Source organism: Cavia porcellus, unplaced genomic scaffold (assembly GCF_034190915.1).
Source record: "Cavia porcellus strain 051 isolate PalLab524CR breed Dunkin Hartley unplaced genomic scaffold, mCavPor4.1 scaffold_11, whole genome shotgun sequence".
In the NCBI taxonomy this organism is placed as follows: domain Eukaryota; kingdom Metazoa; phylum Chordata; class Mammalia; order Rodentia; family Caviidae; genus Cavia; species Cavia porcellus.
The window spans coordinates 45476340-45496882 of NW_026947494.1; the positions used below are offsets into that span (position 1 = coordinate 45476340).

Below are 20543 nucleotides of genomic sequence, written 5' to 3' on the forward strand. Positions count from 1 at the left end.
GGCGGGGGATGTGAAATCCCTGTGTTCCCCTTTAGTGCTAGAACAGGAAAAAGAAAAAATATGTATATACAAACAAGAATTGTCCCAGTACAGAGAAATTTTTGTTTCTGTTTACCTGTTTGCAGATGCTAACCTTAGGTCAGAAGGCTTCAGACTCTGGGTGTGTGTGTGTGTGTGTGTGTGTGTGTGTGTGACTCCTATCTGACTTTAAATCCTATATTTTTTACAATATGGATTCTCACCAATCTCCCTAACTTTTCTTATCCATACAGTGAGATTGTATGAGCCTTGCCCTAACTGAACTGAACTCCATGGTACTTTCCATGATAAAGGGGTATTAGCTCCATCTTGTCTTGTATGAGTCATATTTTCTCTTCCCTATAATTTGGAAACTTCCATTAGGGTCCCATCGTGGACTAGTTTTGATTTGGAAGTTAGTTCCTCCCTTGCTTCTTTTCTCTCTCCCTGGTAACAAAACTTGAGAGTTTGATAGTATGTGAATCCCTGCTGGTGTGAGAACTTCACAAGTAGCTCTGAATTGTTCCTGTCCAGATTATCCAATGTATTTTTGAAGGTTCCATGAGACTTACTTGTATCTCAAAAATCAAGATTTTCCTTTGTAGAGTTAGCCAGAATCTAGACTGTTCTGGAAACCATTATTCTAAGGTTAAATCTTGTTTTCAGAAAGATTTTATTTAGTCATTATGGTCTAAGTTGCACCTTTTATAGGGAAATGCTGCTTTAATGCTGGTAGTAAAATCATCACCATTGTGAAAAATTTTTTTTATTATTATCAGTAGATACCACGACAGATAGCGTACTAACTTGTTACAAAATTAAGGTCAGATTGGGCAGTGTGTAACCCATCTCAGCCACGAAGAGCACATGGTTTGCAGTCAGTCCAGCAGGGGTTCAGACACTAGTCCTGCTACCCACTTAGCAACTAAGTGATCCTGCTTATGGGATCCAGTCTTTCTGAGCCTCATATGCTACCAACCTTACAGGGCTGTTGGAAAGGTTAAGTAAATTAATTCATGCGAATACCTAACACCTTGTCTGGCATGTAACATTTGACCCTTTCCATTATAATACAGTCTTGCAGTTACTTCTTCCTGTCGCTAGTTGCTGGCTAACATATTTCCATGCTAAAGATAAGCCACTTAAGAAATAACTTTTAAAATGTTAGTGGACTTGTCAGCATTCTGTTTTTTTGTGTGTTACTATCTTCTGTCTCCCAGGCATTGTGCAGAACCAGTACTATAGGTTCCTTCAGGTTGCAGGGAACAGAGATGGCTTAGCTTGTATTTGCTTCCAAAGTAGTCAAATCACATATATAGACATATATATGTACAAATGTCTGATAAAAATAAAAAGCATACCTTTTCTGATCTATGAAGATTACTTTAGGATTATAGGAAAACAAGACAGATATATGAGAAAAACTTGATTTTCTTTCCAGTTTGATTTCCGTTTCAAAGACAAAAGTAGATTTGATTTCTTAAGTCGGATTTCTAATATTAAAATGTGAAAAATACATTAATGAAGAATTAATGATATGAAAAAACTAGAAAAAATACTTGCAAATATTTGCAAATTACCTTAGGAATTCTATTGAATAATATTTAAATTATAATTTTAGTTCTAATTAACTAAAGAACATAAGTAGTTATTATTTTAATCACTTTCTTTATCCCTGGTACAAAATCTCCAACTTTTAAAGAACCCACAGCTCAGCTGCTCACATTTCAAACCATAATTGGCTGGCAGGATGGTATAGTAGAGGAGCATGTAGAGAAAAAGCTGCATAGTTCATGCAGGCCAGGAAGCAGAGGCTGAAAGAAGCTGGCAAAAAAGATATATCCTTCCAAGTCATGCCCCCAGTAATCCACCTGTTATGACCAGACCCCTACCTCCTCACAGCAAGTTCACTATACTGCCCCCACAATCTAGTCACTTTCCAAAAAGCCCTGCGCTCTGAGTGTGTGAGGCTCTGGGGGATATCCAGTTAAAAATCTTAGCAGTCATTAAATTTAAAGATAGGAAGGTCCTTAGGCCTCTCAAAGATGTTAGTGGATTGTCATTCATTTAATGTATGTGTTAATACCTCTTGTGAGCCATACATGTTTAGAGGTTGAGTTGTTGACTGTAGCTGGGTAAGACTCATAGTCCCTGTCTTCGTGGAGCTTACAGTTGGTCAGGGAGGAGGGATGATTTGCAAATCTAAGCGAGCACTTTGAAGGAAAAGTGCTATAAAAGAACAGAATTGGGAATCCCTGATTGAGACTGGAAAGTCATTTGAGGAGGCTGAGGAAACCTAAACAGTAGGTTAAAAATTAATGAGGCAGAAAGTAGTGAAGAAGCCTACACAGTAGAAGCCTTCTGCAGAGTGATGCTGGTGTTCCTGAGGCAAGAAAGACGCAGAAAGGTGTGGAATGGGCCTGGACCAGGAATTGAGCTGAGAGTGTGCCAATTTTGGGTTTTAGTCAAAGCATAAGGGAAAATGCCATTGGATTTTTTTAAAAAACGTTTCCCATTTCTTATTCCTTCAATGTGACAGATTTTCTGTGTAGCAGTAATATTTTACTGTATGATTTTAATGCCTATTTGCAAGACTCAGGTCAAATGTTTTGTACTCTTTGTGTTCCTAAAACTATCTCCACTGATGGCAAACCTTTGAGCACTTGCATTTCCCCACAGTATTCATGCTTCATTGAAACCACTTAAGCATTCCCTTTCTATGCCTATTTTAATTTGATTTTTTTTGCTGGTTCTCTGAAGATAAGATTTAACTGAAAAATTCCTAGGGTAGTTTGAATTTGACTTCGTAGTAAACTTGAAGTTATCTCTGTTATTTCCTTTAATAGTTCCTTTTCCTATCAATATAGAAAAATCACTGTTCTGTAGCTTTATAGACTTCCCAAATTACTAAAGTTAGCTAAGTATTTAAAAAATAGTTCTCTGAGAGTGCAGTTGCTTGAACTTGTTTCCTTATAAATCAGGTTTGAAATGGTGTGCTGTGTGTAAGTGTGTATATATGCGTGTATGTATTGATAGTAGTATATTTTGAGATTAGTGATTTTCCTGAGAATGGTGTTTTACATTTAGACTTTGTAAGTGCTTTATTACAAATTCGTTCCAAGAAAACAAATTTAATTATTTAAGCTTTGAAAAATTATTTCAGGATCATAAAAGAGCTAGTTAAATTTCACCTAGATTATGAAATACTTATTTGGTTCATTTTTACAAAATGAGTATAGTTGCTAGATTGTAACTGTATTGACATAAATTGTTAGAAATTCTAGGATAAAGGGTATTAAAGGCTTATCAGTATTTGTCTGTTGTATATGTATGTTAGGGTGGTAGAATTAGAAACTTCAGTCTTATTGTTGAATGTATTTCTTAATGTAGTATTTAATGCTTGAGATCTATCTTAGGAACTGTCCTTTAGGAACTGTCCTAAAATCTGCATTCATAGCATGAAGAAGCCTGCAACTTCTAAATAGAACCTTTCTTTTATAACTCATCTTACCAGCAACATTCAGCACTACCTACTTAGTTCAACAAAACATTTGTACTTTACAATGTTTTTCATGCCATGCTTAAATCATTTGGAGTTTCTGTTGGAAGTGTGAAACAACCATATTGTTCTATTTCTTCTTAAAAATTATTTCTTGTATATAAATCTCTCATTTTCCTTATTTCTGCCTCCATTTTAGTCGTGAGATGGAGAGTAAAGAAACTCTTAAAGGGTTGCACAAGATGGACGACCGCCCGGAAGAACGAATGATCAGGGAGAAACTAAAGGCAACATGTATGCCAGCTTGGAAGCATGAGTGGTTGGAAAGGCGAAACAGGAGAGGCCCTGTGGTGAGTGGCTGGGGTTACCTCTCCAAGGAAGAAAGCGTAGGGACAAATGAAAAACTAAGCATAATTAGATTGCTTTGTACCTTTTCTTCTTCCTTATTTTAGCTATTCTACCCACTTGAAACAAATCAATTAAAACCATGCTCAGTAAGCAGTTTAATTATAGAAATTTAGATATTTGGTAGAAAGCTAAATGCTTGAAGCCACACTGCCCCCTACTGTCAGTATCTAAAATCCTTTTATTAAAAGTTTTATACTGTTCTTTTAAGTTCTAAAAAAAAAAAGCCATTTTTCCAATTTGTTTTAGATGTTCTAATCTGTAAGATAGAGTCCAAGAATCTTAATTCCAAAGATCTTCCATGAAAGTGAAAAAATAAATAGAACCATGCTGTTTAAGATAAATGAAAATTTTATGAGATTTGCCAAAAGAAACCCTAGATTAGATTCCTGTGCTAAGAAAGGTAGAAATGCTATGTTCCTTTCCACAAGTACTACCTCATAGTAGCACATTACTTTGTTTTTTTCTTTCACAGCAGGGATGGCAGCATAGGATTTGAACTTTGACAAGGGCATAAAGTATACCCTTGCAAAAAGATCATCTAACTCTGCATTCATCCCATGTACCTATTTGTTTAAATTTAAATTAGATAAAGTAAAAATTTAGCTCCTCAGTTGCACTAGCTGCATTTCAAACTCCAATAACCATTTGTGGCTAGTGGCTGCCTTTAGGACAATACAGTGACAACATTCCCATCAACTCTGCCATTAGAAGTCTGGCACAGCCTTTTCTCTGTTTAAGGATCCACTTAGTCTTTGAGCTCATAGCCACTGCGGCTTTGAATACCACTGCAAGCTAAACTGCAGTTTGCTATATATATCCTACCCACAGATTCTCATTTTAGCCCACAGCATGCTGCAAAGTAAATCTGATTGTCGTTTGCATACCTGCTTTTTTGGCTACTGTAGTGTCCACGGGGACTAAAGGGAGAATAGCGCGGCACAGGGTGCAGAAAGATCAGACAGAGTTGGTGACATATCAAGTGGCCATGGGACAGAAAGGTCTGCTGAGTTTCACCCATACTAAGGCTGCAGAGTTTGGCCTTCTTTGGTTCATGGCAGAATTCAGTCTGAAAATCCTAATGTTATGTTTTAAAAAAAAAGACAGATCTTATAAACTAACTGCATGTATTCTTGAGAGATTGGTGTTAAACATGTAGCTTCTTTTAGCTGTCTGAGATGCATGTCTAAACTGTTCTGAAATAACATTGTTTAAAGAAATAGCAACATAGTTTTACATTCGTCAGACTACTTGATTATTTAAAATTATTCTCAATATTTTCAAGGCCCTGCATTTTTCAGAAAAATAGGAGATTTTCAATATCATTGAATGAATTAACTGTTGAAGTTAAAAGTACTTATTTTTCACATTTGTTTAATAACTTTTGTTGATTTTGAATATTAAATGAACTAAGAGATATGTCTAAAATTTTGTATGGGATCATTTTTAACTAGTAATTAACTTTGATATTTATTAGATAAAAAATAGTTTTTAACATTAATGGCTTAGAAGTAATACCAAATGAAACATTGTTTGGTATATTTATTTAGCATTTAATAATAACTCATTAAGTTATTCTGATCTGTGATGTACAATTAATTGTTTATCTTTTATATTTTTAACTACTCAAAAATCTGGAATACTTTTTATTCAGGTGGTAAAGCCAATCCCTATCAAAGGAGATGGACCTGAAATGAGCAGCTTGGCAACCGAGTGTCAAGGAGACAGCCTGGCCAGCACTGCTTCTGCAGCCCCCAAAGGCCGGCGGAGCCCATCTCCTGGGAACTCCCCGTCAGGTCGCACAGTGAAATCAGAATCTCCAGGAGTAAGGAGAAAGAGAGTTTCCCCAGTACCCGTAAGTTAATGCTTGGACCAGTATGTTATTTGTGTCATTTTTGACTCATATGATACAAAAGATTGCTTGGCCATCTGCTAAAGCAATGATTTTCAAAGGATGATCTGTCAGTAGTAGCAAACTGTTGAGAACTTTCAAACTAATAAGCAGGTGGCTCTGATACGATTGCCATAGATCTGCCACCACTGGTCTAAATGTATAGGGTGAGAAAAAAGGGGGTTGACTGGTTCATGAGATCCTTTCTAGGAGCCCTTAAGTCAACCTAGTTTTGTAATAAAACTGATATATCAGTTCATCTTTCATTGCATTGATAATTTCAGTGGTGGCAAAGCGGCTAGTGCTTTCATCTAAAATAAGACTATTGCAGTAGAATTTGTAATCTTTGTTGCTGTATGTTAGCCATTAAAGGAAAAGGAAAGAAAAAGACAAATTATTTTCATTTAAGGGTGCTTTTCCAGGCATGGTAGTGCACACTTGTAATCCCAGCACTTAGGAGACGAGACAGGAGACGAGACAGGAGGGTCACTGCAACAAATTCAAGGCCAGCCTGAATTACAAAATAAGTTCAAGACCAACCTGAACTTCGTAGTGAGACAAAAAGGAAAAGAACACTTTTGACAAAGAAATACTGATGAATTTTTATATTAAGTTTGACATTACATGTGCTAATCCTCATTGCCCAAAGCCCAAAGTTTTATATTGTTTCAAATCTTACTGAACACTTGCCCTTGTAACATTCAGCTGTTTTCTATACTAACCCACACATCAAAGAAATCTACAAAAAGATGAGTGGTAGTATCCTGAGATTTCTAAAGGTAGAAGTGCTTGTTAAAACACTTCATCACATTGAAGAGCCAGTGAATAAATGGGAAAGCTGTAGAAATGGTGATACAAGGGGAACTTTGGTTTTCCTCAAGTCTGGAGTTGTCAAAGGACGTAAATCCTTCAAAAGGCTTATTTTTTTTTTATTTCTAACTAGTAACCATCATAGCTCATGAATTTGTAGACTGGATGGGGCTCAGCAGTGGCAGCTGATTTTTGCTTCCCATGGCGTCTGCTGATGCTAGAATATCCATTGCTGCTTTTTCACTCATGTGCATAGTTTCACCTAGACTATGAGAACAGTCGGGACCTGATGGCATCTCTTCCTGATAGCACAGAGGTTGGAGTTCAACAGAAGTGTCTGAAAGGGGCAAGTCCCAACATAAACCTCCATTGACATCACATGTGCTAATCCTCATTGCCCAAAGCCAGTTAGATGGCGTAAATCCAGTTGTGTGAAGTAGAAAGGGACACTCAAGTCTATAAATACTGGGAGGTGGTTCAGGAGGCCATCAGAGTAAAAGTGTACCAGAAGTATAAATAGAATTGCATTTTCTCATACACACAGCCCCAGCAACTCTACTTTTAAAGCAAAATAAGCAGAAGGTCATTAGCCTGAAGTTGTTTCTATACCTGGAAACCAAACTGAGTTTTGGCCAGTCACAAACAGCCAATTAGGTATGTAAGTAGGGACCACCTATCACACATGCCCAGATAAAGCAAAATCCTCATTTCAGCGTTTTTTTTTTTTTAACTGTATTTTCAACCTATGAAAGATGGCAGTTCATACTACTAAATTAGAGCTCACTGACCTTATGGTTTTGAGTGCTGCGTTATTGATGAATCATTCTTTGCTCAAATAAACTAAATTTGTTCTGTTTGAAGTTTACTTTTTAACAGCAGTATCCCCAGCCCTAGCAATCACTAATCTTTTTTTTGTTTTTGTTGTTGTTGTTTGTTTTTTCTCTATGTATTTGCCTGTTCTGGACAGTTCATGTAAATTTATGGGCAGTCTTTTGTGACTGGCTTCTTTCTCTTTGTAGTATGTTTTCAAGGTTCACACTACAGTATACATCTTCATTTTCAACTGTAGAATAATACTTTTTGTTATGGATGTGATCCACACTTTATATCAGTTGGGCTGTTTCTTCTTTTTGGCTGTTGAACCTGTTTTCATTTCTCTTGGGTTTATTCTTAGCAGTAGAATTCCTCGGTGATATGTTTTACATTTTGAGGAACTACTACAGTGTTTCTCAAAGCATTTTACACACCACCAGAAAGTTCCCTTTGCTTCATATTCTTGCCAACATTTATTATTTTTAACTATTCAGTGAGGCATTCCAAACAACCAGAATTCCACAGAATATTGAGGGAACGACCAAGCTCTATTAAAATCAGTAAAGCATAATAAAAATGATAGAGATAATAAAACTACAAGAGGTTTTGCCTCTCCATTGAGATATTTTAATCAAAGAAGAGTCTGTACATATAGTGTACCTTGAAAGGAGTTGCATGGTAATGATTATAGTGACAGTTACAGAAGGTATTTAATAAAACATTAAATAGAAGCCAAGACTATATATTTATTTTTTTTACCACTAGATACAGTCATGCTACCTGCTTGTGATGTTGACTTGTTATATGTTTTTAATTTTGGTTAATACAATACTTTTTAAAAACACCTCAAACATTTGTAGAATAATTTGTAAAATGACCGTATGGTTGTCTGTATCAACAAGAGATTTATCATAATTAGAAGAATAACTGAGATTTTTAAGTTTGCCTGAGATGAATATAGCAGACAACAGTATTTTAACTGAGTTTGTTTCATTGAGGCATTTTTTTCAGCATATAATCTGCCACATGGCTGTCTGGCATAACCTTTTATTATTACTATTATTATTCGTTCCTTATATATTATATTCCTATTATATTTATTCCTTATGGCGAAGCAAGACCCTTACCTAATGAAATACCTGTTGTGAAGTTTCAGAGCGGCAGAATCACACCACCCCGGAGAGCTCCTTCGCCAGATGGCTTCTCACCGTACAGCCCTGAGGAAACAAGCCGCCGTGTGAACAAAGTGATGCGGGCGAGACTGTACTTACTGCAGCAGATAGGACCCAACTCCTTCCTGATCGGGGGAGATAGCCCAGACAATAAGTACCGGGTGTTTATTGGGCCACAGGTAGTGCTCATCACTGTACTGTATTCTATTAATCCATCTTACTAACTCAGAGTTACATACTGTAAAGGTTCTTAAACTGAGATCAGCTAATTAACTTTAGTGAAAATAAAAGTGAGTTTAAAATGTATTTTTGGCTCATAAACATTTTTTAAATGTATTTAAGGTTTTCAGTGTAACTGAATACCTTCAAAAATTAATTCATAAAAGTATTTGTAGACATTTTTATAGGTGAGGAGAATGAAGAATATGTAGTAATAGATAAATATACTTCAAAATATTAAAATGTGATAAAGTTAGAAATTCTAATAGAACCACAGATTTATTAAGTCACGGGTTTTCTTTTAATTCTTCAGAACTGCAGCTGTGGCCGTGGAACATTTTGTATTCATCTGTTATTTGTTATGCTCCGGGTGTTTCAGCTAGAACCTTCAGACCCAATGTTGTGGAGAAAGACTTTAAAGAATTTTGAGGTGATTTTTTAAAATAAATACTTTAAAGTAAAATTGTCAAGAAATTTTTATAGTAGCTTGCTGAAATTCTTTCATGAGCACTAAATAAAAATGGTGATAATTTTGATATGTTCTTGTTTTTGAAGCTCTTAAATCAGCTTTATGAAAAACTTGCAGACACAAGATGAATAATTCAACCGCTAGAACTCTTCATATGCATAATTTTGGCACAAATATTATTATTACTGTCTTTTTCCAATGTCAGGTTGAGAGTTTGTTCCAGAAATACCACAGTAGGCGTAGCTCGAGAATCAAAGCTCCATCTCGTAACACCATCCAGAAGTTTGTTTCACGCATGTCAAATCCTCATACATTGTCATCATCTAGTACTTCTACATCTAGTTCAGAAAACAGGTTAGTACTTTTTAAGGAGTTAAACATTAACTACTGTTACTTTTTAATTTTCATATACTTGCTAAGGTGCTGTAAAATGATTTAATTATTGAATCTTGGCTTTCATGTTAAAATGTAAAGAATGTTAAAGGTCATCTGAAGATATTTTATCCCAGAGCCTGCAGTATAGAGCTTACAACGTTGCAAAATGACACATTAGTAAACAAAAATCAGGTTGCAGAGGTAAAGGAAGCACCAACTGTCTACTTGTTGTTATTTTATGCCAAGTGCCTTATATGTTGTCCCATTCAGTTCTTCTAACAGTCAAGGTAGGTTTCATCACTGTTGAACAGATAGTGGAGCTAGGGTGCTGCATGATGGAAGGAAATATTTGTAGATAAATTGTATATAAGCCATTGTTTTAAATTATATAATCTCACTATTTCTTTCATATTTTCAAAATTCTTTGTATAGTATTTTACCTGTGAAACTGTGCACATATTCCAAATTGATAGACTAACCATTTTAATTAAGAAGTACAGTAGCTGTTAATTACAGTTACTGTTTAAAAGCTACAGTGCTTCTCAAAAGTTTCCATTTCCTAGTTGCTGATAAGATGAACATGTAGCCCAAAATGACAAATGTGTAAATTTTCCAAGTCTGTAGTATTATAATAATTCATGTGAGTTTTCTTTCTATTCTGTGATTATTTTGTTAGTTTTAATAATTACTGCAAAAAGTAGAGAGGGTCCCTCCTGCATGTTTCCAAGGGACTCCTTTGCGAAGCACTGGTCTGACTAGTTAAATCCATCTTCATCCCATCAGCCATCTAAGCATTGTAACTGCCTCAGGATTGCTGAAGAATGCTGAAGTGATAATACATGACAGAGGCCCTGTGAGGGGGAGAGATAGTTTACTCAGGTCGACAGTGAGTGAGGCCAGAAGATACTGACCAAGGGCATGACCAGAACCTGTGTATCTTGACTCCCCTCTTCCAGGGCTCTTTTTCTTAGCCTTAATGTCTTTTAAATAGAATTTTTTTAAATCAAGCTTTATTTCTCAAACATCCTGTCTTAAACTTAGGCCATTCTCCTTTGGATTGATACTTTGAAGAAAAATAACAAATGTTTAAAACAAGAGAGCCAAAATTAAGACAGAGTTTCAAGATAAAGGATAACTTCTAATATGAATTGGCCATAATTTGAGGTTATTTTAGTATGTGTCTGGGCTGATATACCCATGGGGGAAAAATCACAAAGTTAAATTGTGATAAATTGATATTATACCATGAAGATTTTTGTTTCATATTATCACATATTTTTATGTCTAAAGGCTAAAGTCAAGCAAACACAAAGGACATTTAGCTAGAGATCTGATCACATAAAAATTTTCAGCATTTCAGAAACAATAAAAAATAGAATTAGAACAAACTGAAAACACTTAAAAATAATTAACAGAACTTTAGGGGGAAAAAATGGAAAGAGGAACCTAGGATCTCAGTATATAAATGAACAAAAAGAATGAAGAGAATTTTCACAAAGAATTTTAAGGTGCTAACAAACATGTTTAGTTAATCTAATAAAGGCAAAAAAAAGCTCATTTTTTAAAAAAGTTACCGTTTTTATTTATAGATTTGTTAGTTTTTTCTTAAACATCTTTTTTGATCACCCTTTACATGGAGAAACATTGGGAACAGCTTAAACTAACAGCAAAAGAATAAAGTATGCCCATGCTGTGAATGTGACTTCACTTAAATGTAGTGTTGCTCTATACTTACCAAAAGTTAGTAAATAGATAACATGTAAATGAACAACAATGATTGGGTTTCAGTAACACTTTCTTTACAAAAGTGGGGTACAAAATCAGTTGTTCCCTTTGCAGTCTGCTAGTGTCTGTACTCGAGAGATTTTTACTTCTGAAACAAACTACCAGAATGAAAATCTGAAGTGTCAAAAGAGCTGTACAAAGCTGTTTATAGTGGTGTTGCAAAATGTAAAAATAAGAAAACAGGTCAAATAGCAACATTAAGTGAATACTAGTCAGTGGAAAAGTATACTTACATTAAAAATCACATACTGAGTGGTAAAAGTAACCCAAGTGTCCATCAAAGGATAAACTATGAAATACATAAAATAGAATGTTATTCAGCCATAAAGAGAAAGGAAATTCTGATATATGATAAACGTGAATGAGCTCTGAGGACATTAGGCTCATTGAAATAAGGCAGACACAAAAAGACAAATACTACATGATTCTAGTCAGATATTTAGTCAAAGTCACAGAGACAAAATGTAGAATGGTATTGCCAGAGGGCAAGGAGAAGATGGGCTTTACTATTTAATGGTTAAATCATTTTAGTTTCACAAGATGAAAAAGAATTCTGGAGAATAGTGGTAGTGATGGTTGTACAAAGTGAATGTATTGAATTACTAAATCGTACTCTTAAAAATGATTATGATTGTAAATTGTATGTTATATATACTACTGCAAAAGAAAAAAATGTTATATGAAGCATTTAATGACAGAATTTTATAATAAAATTTTTTTCAGTGTGAAACCATCTGAATGATGTTATAAAATATGTAGATGGAAAAAACATGGGACTCAGTATGATATATATACATACATTTGTCAAAAAAGCATATAAATAATAAACACGTAACACATCTATAATCTCAGCATTCAGGAGACTGAGGCAGGAAGATCACTGTTCGAGGCTAACCTGACGGATATAGTGAGTTCAAGGCAAACCTTAATTACATTGCAAGACCCTGTCTCAAAACACACTGACCACATAAATAATTAATTGCACTTGCAATTTGACTAAACTATGGGACTATGTTTTTTGTCTTTTAAGCTAATTTTGGTGTAATTCTATTTGAAAAAAATTGGTTGACCTTGGATATTTTGTCATTGATATTTTTATACATTGTTATGTCAGTTATTTCTGTAATGTTGCTATTAATCATTTTGATCCTAATGCACACTTACTTTCACAGCTTTTCTGCACTTGTAGTAAATGCACAATGATGAACTCAGGTGGAGCAGGTTAATAGGAATGAAAAGAGATTAGTGAGCATCCTTTTGCCTCACAGTTACATGACTTTGCTGGCCTGTTCAGCTTTTGGGAAGTTTCCTGTGCACTTGAGGAATTGGTTATTTTGGTGTTAATTACTCAGCCCTATCTTTCAAAATTATGGCTTCAATTCATAGAAGTACAGTAGTGGACCTAGGAGAAAGCCTCAACTTAGCAGAGACTTTTCATTTTGCAAGAGTAGGTAGGCTATGCCATATTCTTCTCAAGTAAAAGTCTAATGATAGGTCTGTCACAGACTGACTTTATGACTTTGAGCAACTCTCAAGGGGCCTTGTGTTTAGGTTGAAATGGAATATTATTAATTCTAAAAACAAGTTCAAACAGAAACACTTATAAAATAGAAAAGTATAATCTCTAGTCTGACTACAAAAATAACTGTTGTTAACAGTGTAATGTAGCTTTTAAAAGTTACATAAAATTATGAAAACAAGGAAATAAAAATCTTCTTGCATATCGTACTTAAGCACACCCACAAATACTTCTCATCTTTTTTAAACAAATATAAAGTCATGCTACCTTCTACAGCTTGCTTTTTTGCGGCACAAGGGACTGAACACAGAGCCTTTGCACTGAGCTACACCCCCAGCTCTTTTTTCATTTTTAATTTTGAGACAATCTCACTAAGTTGTCAAGTTGACCAGACAAGCGTCAGACTTTCTTTCTGCCTCAGCCTTCTAGAAATCTAGTGCAACTTGCTTTTATTTTTACTTTATACATCAATAGCATTTTCCCAAGTCAGTACAAACACACATACCTCTTTTTTTTTTAATGGCTGTATAAGATTATTGATATACCACAGCTTTGCCATTGCCTTACTTAATGGATACTAAGTGTACCTTTAGTTTTTTGTTTGTCTATTAAATGCAATAATTTTTTTCTATTTTTGTTTGCATATTTATATTTCTGTAAGATAGCAGCCTAGAAAGTAGAATATTTTGGTCATGGGTCTATGCATTTAGTATTTTAAAGATTACTAACAAAATTACCTTCTAGAAATTTGAGGTTCTGTTCCCATCACAAATATATGAGAAAACTTGTTTTTCTACCTCATCAGGGTTGCATTAACTACACTGTTTAGTTTTTGCAAATCAGAATGTACCTCCTCCAAAATAGGGGTGATTTCATTAATTTAGTATATGTGTTGCTAAAGCAAGCACTGGTTTCATTAATTTAATAACCTATTTTCATGTTTATTAGCTATTATTTTTTTTTAATTTGTCTTTTTCCTCTTGTCCATTTCCTATTGAATTATTTGTATTTTTATGAGTTTTGAGATGCACCTTTTATATCAAGAATTTTCAAATATGTACAATAAAATTGCCCCCTTTCTATTGCAGTTGTCATATTGTGTCATAAGTGGGATCATTTTGTACTTATTAGGAATCTAGCATGTTATTTGTGGGTTTTTTCACCTTATAATATTTTGTGAACATCATTATGGATCTCTTCATTCCTTTCCCAAGATTCCTAGTTCTAGTGTACCATAATTTTTAAGTTACCTTCTGATGTACATTTGGTATTTTTTATTTTTTTCATTATATAAAATAAACTTCAGCAAACATTCACATTCATATAATTTTATTTTTATCTATTTCTAGGAGAAATTCTTGGAGAATGGTCATACACGTTTAAAATGTGTTAGGTGTTTTAGATTGTTTCTAAGAAAGTTGGACCAGTTTGTACTGCCACCAATCCAAATTTAGGATGTGGAATAATTGAATTCTAAGTTCCCAGTAGGTGAAATCTTGAAACTGGTGCCACACAGTGTGCTCATCCATAACTCACACCTTATTCAAAAGATACAGTGACACACTTTTAGGGATACATATGCTTTTTTGTAGATTTCAGTTCATGCTTTGCATTGTATTCATAGTAAGAACAGATTAACTTAGATGCACAACCTATAAATACACATGTATGTGAATCTGATTTGAAATTACTATATATTAAGAGAAATACTCCTCAAACAGTTGCTTGAAGATCTTCTTAAACAAGAATTTCTACTTAATGTATTCATATTCTAAAGAAACTTTGTAATTCTAATTAGCATATGGTATTCTGTTTTATGTTCTCTTTTTATTTAGTACTTTGCCTTTCCTTTCTTGTAGCATAAAAGATGAAGAGGAACAGATGTGTCCTATATGCTTACTGGGTATGCTTGATGAAGAAAGTCTTACAGTGTGTGAAGATGGCTGCAGGAACAAGCTGCACCACCACTGCATGTCCATCTGTAGGTGGCTCCTTTTTGCCCTGTGCTATTCAATATAGTTGCTCCATGCCTGTTTGTTTGTTTGTTTGTTTTGGAGGAAGAGTTGTAGCATGGTTTGTGAGGATATTGGTGAGAGCAGGGGACAAGTCTGTTGTGTAAGCCATATGTTTTCAACAAATTGGAGTTTGGGATCTATTAGGAGATGCTCTGTGTGAGCAAAGACAATATAGCTTAGTATGATTCACATGGAAATGAAAGGAACACACAAAGTTAGAAAGACTTCCTGCCTGGATGTATTCATGGCGAGGAGGTGAACACCTGTGCAAAGCTTTACAGAGAGGGGAGCAGCAAAGCAAGCCTGGAAGTGACCTTACTAGGTAATCAGGTGGGAAAGAACACTTAAACAGATAGTAAAGTGCATCTTATAACCAATAAAATACAGTATCGATTGAAAAAAGTACAGGCAGAAAAACTGAACATACAGTTTGTCTGCTTTCAGATAAATATCAAATTATTGTTTAAGGTTCTTCCATGTAAATGCTAACCATTGCAAGCAATTATGACATATTTGTGTTTAATGTTAAACATTTACAATTTTGTAAGATTTTTTTCTTTAATTTTACAGGGGCAGAAGAATGTAGAAGAAACAGAGAACCTTTAATATGTCCTCTTTGTAGGTCTAAGTGGAGATCCCATGATTTCTACAGGTAGTTGTTTTGAATTAATAACTTATGTGTTTAATAAAAAATAAAGATATTCTTCAAGTGTGGTTTAAATCTGTTGACATTTCTTAGCAAGTTTTGTTATTTTTCATAGTCACGAGTTGTCAAGCCCTGTAGATTCCCCATCTTCCCTGAGAGCTGCACAGCAGCAAACCACACAGCAGCAGCCTCTAGCTGGATCACAGAGAAGAAATCAAGAAAGCAACTTTAATCTTACTCATTATGGAGCTCAGCAGATCCCTCCTGCATATAAAGATTTAGCTGAGCCATGGATTCAGGTAAGTAGCTCTTTGTTCTTCACCTGTCAGACATTTGTAGACCAGTTAATGTGTCTGTCCCTTTCCTTAAATTTTTTACAATTTAAGAAAATACTTTTGCTTACCTCTATGACTTTTAGTCTATTCAAATTTTTTATTTTTGATATCAATATTTTGCTGCCTTAACATTGTAAGATCCAAAACCAAACAGTGTCTCCAGTAGACAATAATGAAGAAAAATAATTATTTTTAATAATCTGTTAAATCAGTTGAATACTATTTGTCAACAGATGTTCATTAAACTTTTGTATCATTAGAATTTGATTCCACCATTATAACCCTATAGCTTTGAGGTTTTCTCTTCTTGGTATGTTAATAACCCATTAAGAATCTAATAGAATCTATAAAACTAATAAGCATATCTTAATTCTTTTATCTCAGTCATTAATTACCTAACGTAAGTCCTCACCTGCTCGTTCAGGAGCCCTCAGAGAACTGTCAAGTTGATTTTTAGCCACTAGATACCCTTCTTTGAAGGACAGAGTTTGTCTGCTTAACCTACAGTGTAGACTGGACTATATATTCAGACCTTGGTTTTCGACTGCTTTGAAATTTACTGAGTTTAGTACTCAGTGCATTTTGATATGAAAGTTTTGTCTCAGTCATCATTTTTTGGTAGTCAAAGCACAAGCTAGAGCTTGTCAGTATCAATTGCCTGATGACTCACTACTCTTTTTAACCAGAACAGTTTGTTTTTCTTTTGTCATTGTTTGTTTTTGAGACAAGGTCTCACTGTCCAGGTTAACCTTGAACTCACTGTGTAGCCTCTAACTCTTGATAGTCCTCAGCTTCCTGATATAGGATTTAGGCATCTGCCACCACACCAGGTGTTTTCAATACATTTGGAAGCCTCCACACTCATGCCTTTTTTGACTTGGCTGTTTTTGAAATCTTGGCCCAGTTTTTTCTCAGTAAACTACCCTGATATAAATAGGAGTTCTTCACAGTTGTTTCTGGGTTGAATGGTTGTTTTCGGCAAAAATGAGGGACACAGATATAAAAAATGTATAGATTGCCATCTAGTTAGTGGAGTTTACTCTTAATTTTCCTTGAGATAATAAATGTTAATAACATTTGGTATTTACCAGACTTATATGTAAAATTCCTGCTGATGATTTTTAAGTGACTGAACATACTTGAAATCAAGTAGTAAAACTAAATGACTGGTTTTTCTATAATAATTAAACATTGTGCTCAATATACTCTGGATTTATTAATTTTTCTTCTCATTGTATTTGTTTGCTGTAGGTGTTTGGAATGGAACTCGTTGGCTGCTTATTTTCTAGAAACTGGAATGTAAGAGAGATGGCTCTCAGGCGTCTTTCCCACGATGTTAGTGGGGCCTTGCTGTTGGCAAATGGGGAGAGCACTGGAAACTCTGGGGGCAGTGGTGCAAGCAGCCCAAGTGCTGGAGCCACCAGTGGGTCCTCCCAGACCAGCATCTCAGGAGACGTGGTGGAGGCATGCTGCAGTGTCTTATCAATGGTCTGTGCTGACCCTGTCTACAAAGTATACGTTGCTGCTTTAGTAAGTAGCTTTATTCCATTAGCCATATCATTATGCGGTTTCTTTTTTATGTTTTGTTGATAGTATTTTTAAGATATAATAAAGCTGTAATTTTGGAAAGTCCAAATTTTATTCTCATTCCATAATCTCAGAAAATTGCAGTTTTCCATTTAATCATTTCAATTTTACTGACTTTCATCTGTTCGTTTTCCTATATATTATTTACTTCCCTCGAGTAGCAGTGTGATACTAGTCATGTATTTCCTTGAAAAGTACCTTACGTATGACCAAACTAAAAATGTTTTATGGGTTAGAAAAGTGATCAGTTGTTTGATTTTCTAAAATTTGATGTCAGACACTGAGGATTTATTTTTAGTAAACATTTTGCTTGATTTTTAATAAATATTGTATGGAGGAGGGTACATGACATAGACACTGAGTTGTTTTTCCAAATTAATTTGTGGGAGGTTGTTTCTCATGAGTGGGAGAAAACGGCAAAGAGGTAATTTTGGAGACTAATTAGACCTCACCAGTCTGAATGTGTATCTCTTTAGTCCATTGTTGGCAACTTTAGCACTACTGTGATAGCCCAGAAATGACTTGTTAGGGGATTGCGAGCCGCTAGGGATGCTGTTCTGTGTGCTTTAATAAGATGTTTAGCAGCATCTGTGGCTTCTATTAGATACTATTCCCAACCACCCCTGCATCCCTCTACCCACTTATTCTGAAGTCATGACAGCAAGAATGTCTGTAGACATTGCCAAATGACCCCTGAACCTCACAATTGCCCCAGTTCAAAATCACTGCTTTAAAAACTGAGTCAACAAGCTACCTCTCACTGTCTTTTTTTCAAATCTACTCAACTAGCAGTTTTGCCTAATGAATCTTCCTGCGGAAAAAAATGCAGAAAGGTTATAAATATAGGTTTAGAGTCAGAATTGAGTGATCTCATAATTTATCAAGTATTCCAACTGGAATAATGTACTAAACTAGGAGTAGTCTAGGCAAATTGAGTAAATAGTGGGTTAGATGAACCAGATTCAAATTCTAGGTTTCACATTTTTGCAGTGTGATTTTAACAAAATTACTTAACTGGTGTTAAACTTTAATTTACTGATTTACAAAATAATGATACTTACCTGTTAGTTTTGAAATAATACTGTATGAACGTCCAATTAAAATGCCTAGAACATTATAAGAACATTGAATATATACCCACTTATCATTGTTTCTTAAATACCACTATGATTAATACTACTTTAGATTATAATCCATTCTTATCATTATTTTTGATTGTTTGCATTGTCTCTGGTTGGAAATTGCCTCTAATGCTTTTTAAAGGTAATTAAACTGACCTTCAGTTTTTTCCCCTCAGAAAACATTGAGAGCCATGCTGGTATATACTCCTTGCCACAGTTTAGCAGAAAGAATCAAACTTCAGAGACTTCTCCGGCCAGTTGTAGATACCATCCTAGTTAAATGTGCAGATGCCAATAGGTAAGGCCTTATTGATACACTACTTCAAACCATCTTACATTAAAAGTTCTAGCACAAAACCTCACATCTAGTTCATACCTTTTATTAAATTTGTCTTTATTTTTTTCTCATACGAGATTCGAAATTAAAATACAGAACTTTGAGAACTTAAGGACTAGGGAAAGGAACTAATGCCAAGTAAACATCAGACTCACTAACTGCAAGGAAGAACACATAATTATATGGTACTTGATTCTCTTAAAAAACGCACTTTCTAAAGTCCAGTAGATACGAACAACAGCTAAATATCCTTAAGATATAATTTCAACATCACAACATCTATTACATCTGCTTAGGCCTTATTATCAAAAAGAACCCAATTCTCAGTGTTCTCAGTTTTACTCTAAATGTGACATTTTTAAACTTCTTTAAAGTTTTCCTATCCTGTAATGCCCTTAAAATTGATACAAAACAGTTATAGTCTTAACTGGGGAAGATAATATGAAGTAGTGAAATAAAAGATATAGCACAAACCACACTTTTGTTAGACCAGTGGTTCTCTTTTGATCTCATTCCATAAAGAAGGACGAAAAGATCATTTTACATTTAATAAGCATATCTATAGTTAATAGTTGTTTAGTAATCCCTGTCTCTTAACATTTCAGCAGATCTTTCTTGGCAAGAAACAGTGAGTCTTTGCTATTATTCTGAGCTCTCTTAAGCCAATCATTTTTTCCCTCCCTAAGCCATAAGAGTTACTTTACAGGGGCTGGGGATTTAGCTCAGCGGCATAAGCGCCTGCCTTGCAAGCAGGCAGTCGTGAGTTCGATCCCTGGTACCGATAAAAATGAAAAAGACCAAAAAAAAACAAAAAACAAAAAAAGAGTTACTTTACAAAGGCTTCGAAAACACACCTAGCTTTAACTAGTTCCTGATCTCATGAATCCTATTTTTTGCCTCTGTATTTTTTCTTTACCTGTATATTGGAGGTTTTCTAGTTATATTGAGAAAATACTGGCAACAGTTTATGAAATGTATAGGAAAAATCGTGTCACTTTTCAGTTATAGAATAGGTAATTTTCTGAAAACTTAAGTGTTTTTATGGCATTAGTTGTATCACTCACTTTCTGAAATTCCAAATTTAGATGGTTTAACCAATGGCTTGAATGATTGAAACTGTAAGAAACACTGTAAAGAGATTTTATGATATTTGGAATTCATTGTGAAGAAGTTAAGAGAATCTAAGTATTTTGGATGACAAAATTTTATTTTAAATTCAGAAGATTTTTACTAAAAGTTCAGCAATAACATCAGGATCTGCTTTTTAATTTTAATGAGATAACATTTATCTGATTTGATATTTAAATCATTACTTCTCAAGAACCAGTTTAGAAGATTCTGTGTTTTAACACCCAATGAGATAAATTTATTATATTACTTTATAATAAATATTATTCATAATGTTCTTAAGCTGTGAAAAAGTAATTCTCATTGCTGAGACAAAGGTAAAAGGAAGGGTTTTTTGTAACATAGTTTGTAGAGGTGTCAGTTCATAGTTGATAGCTCCAACTCAGGGTGGCATGGCAG

General features: G+C 34.6%; 1 protein-coding gene across 6 annotated transcripts in view; it reads left to right on the forward strand.

The window, feature by feature from the left end:
* The window catches only part of Map3k1 (mitogen-activated protein kinase kinase kinase 1), a 68160-nt gene that overhangs the window by 35585 nt on the left and 12032 nt on the right, over window positions 1–20543 (forward strand). For all 6 annotated transcript variants that reach the window (XR_010050490.1, XM_063258188.1, XM_063258187.1 and 3 more), the window contains exons 2-11: window positions 3717–3867; window positions 5577–5777; window positions 8587–8787; window positions 9141–9257; window positions 9502–9650; window positions 14835–14956; window positions 15561–15642; window positions 15752–15935; window positions 17223–17501; window positions 18856–18977. Coding sequence is in view for 5 of the 6 variants with exons in the window: in XM_063258184.1 (XP_063114254.1) it covers window positions 3717–3867; window positions 5577–5777; window positions 8587–8787; window positions 9141–9257; window positions 9502–9650; window positions 14835–14956; window positions 15561–15642; window positions 15752–15935; window positions 17223–17501; window positions 18856–18977 (1608 nt within the window). In the remaining variant the exon portion in view is untranslated. The remainder of the gene's footprint in view (window positions 1–3716; window positions 3868–5576; window positions 5778–8586; window positions 8788–9140; window positions 9258–9501; window positions 9651–14834; window positions 14957–15560; window positions 15643–15751; window positions 15936–17222; window positions 17502–18855; window positions 18978–20543) is intronic.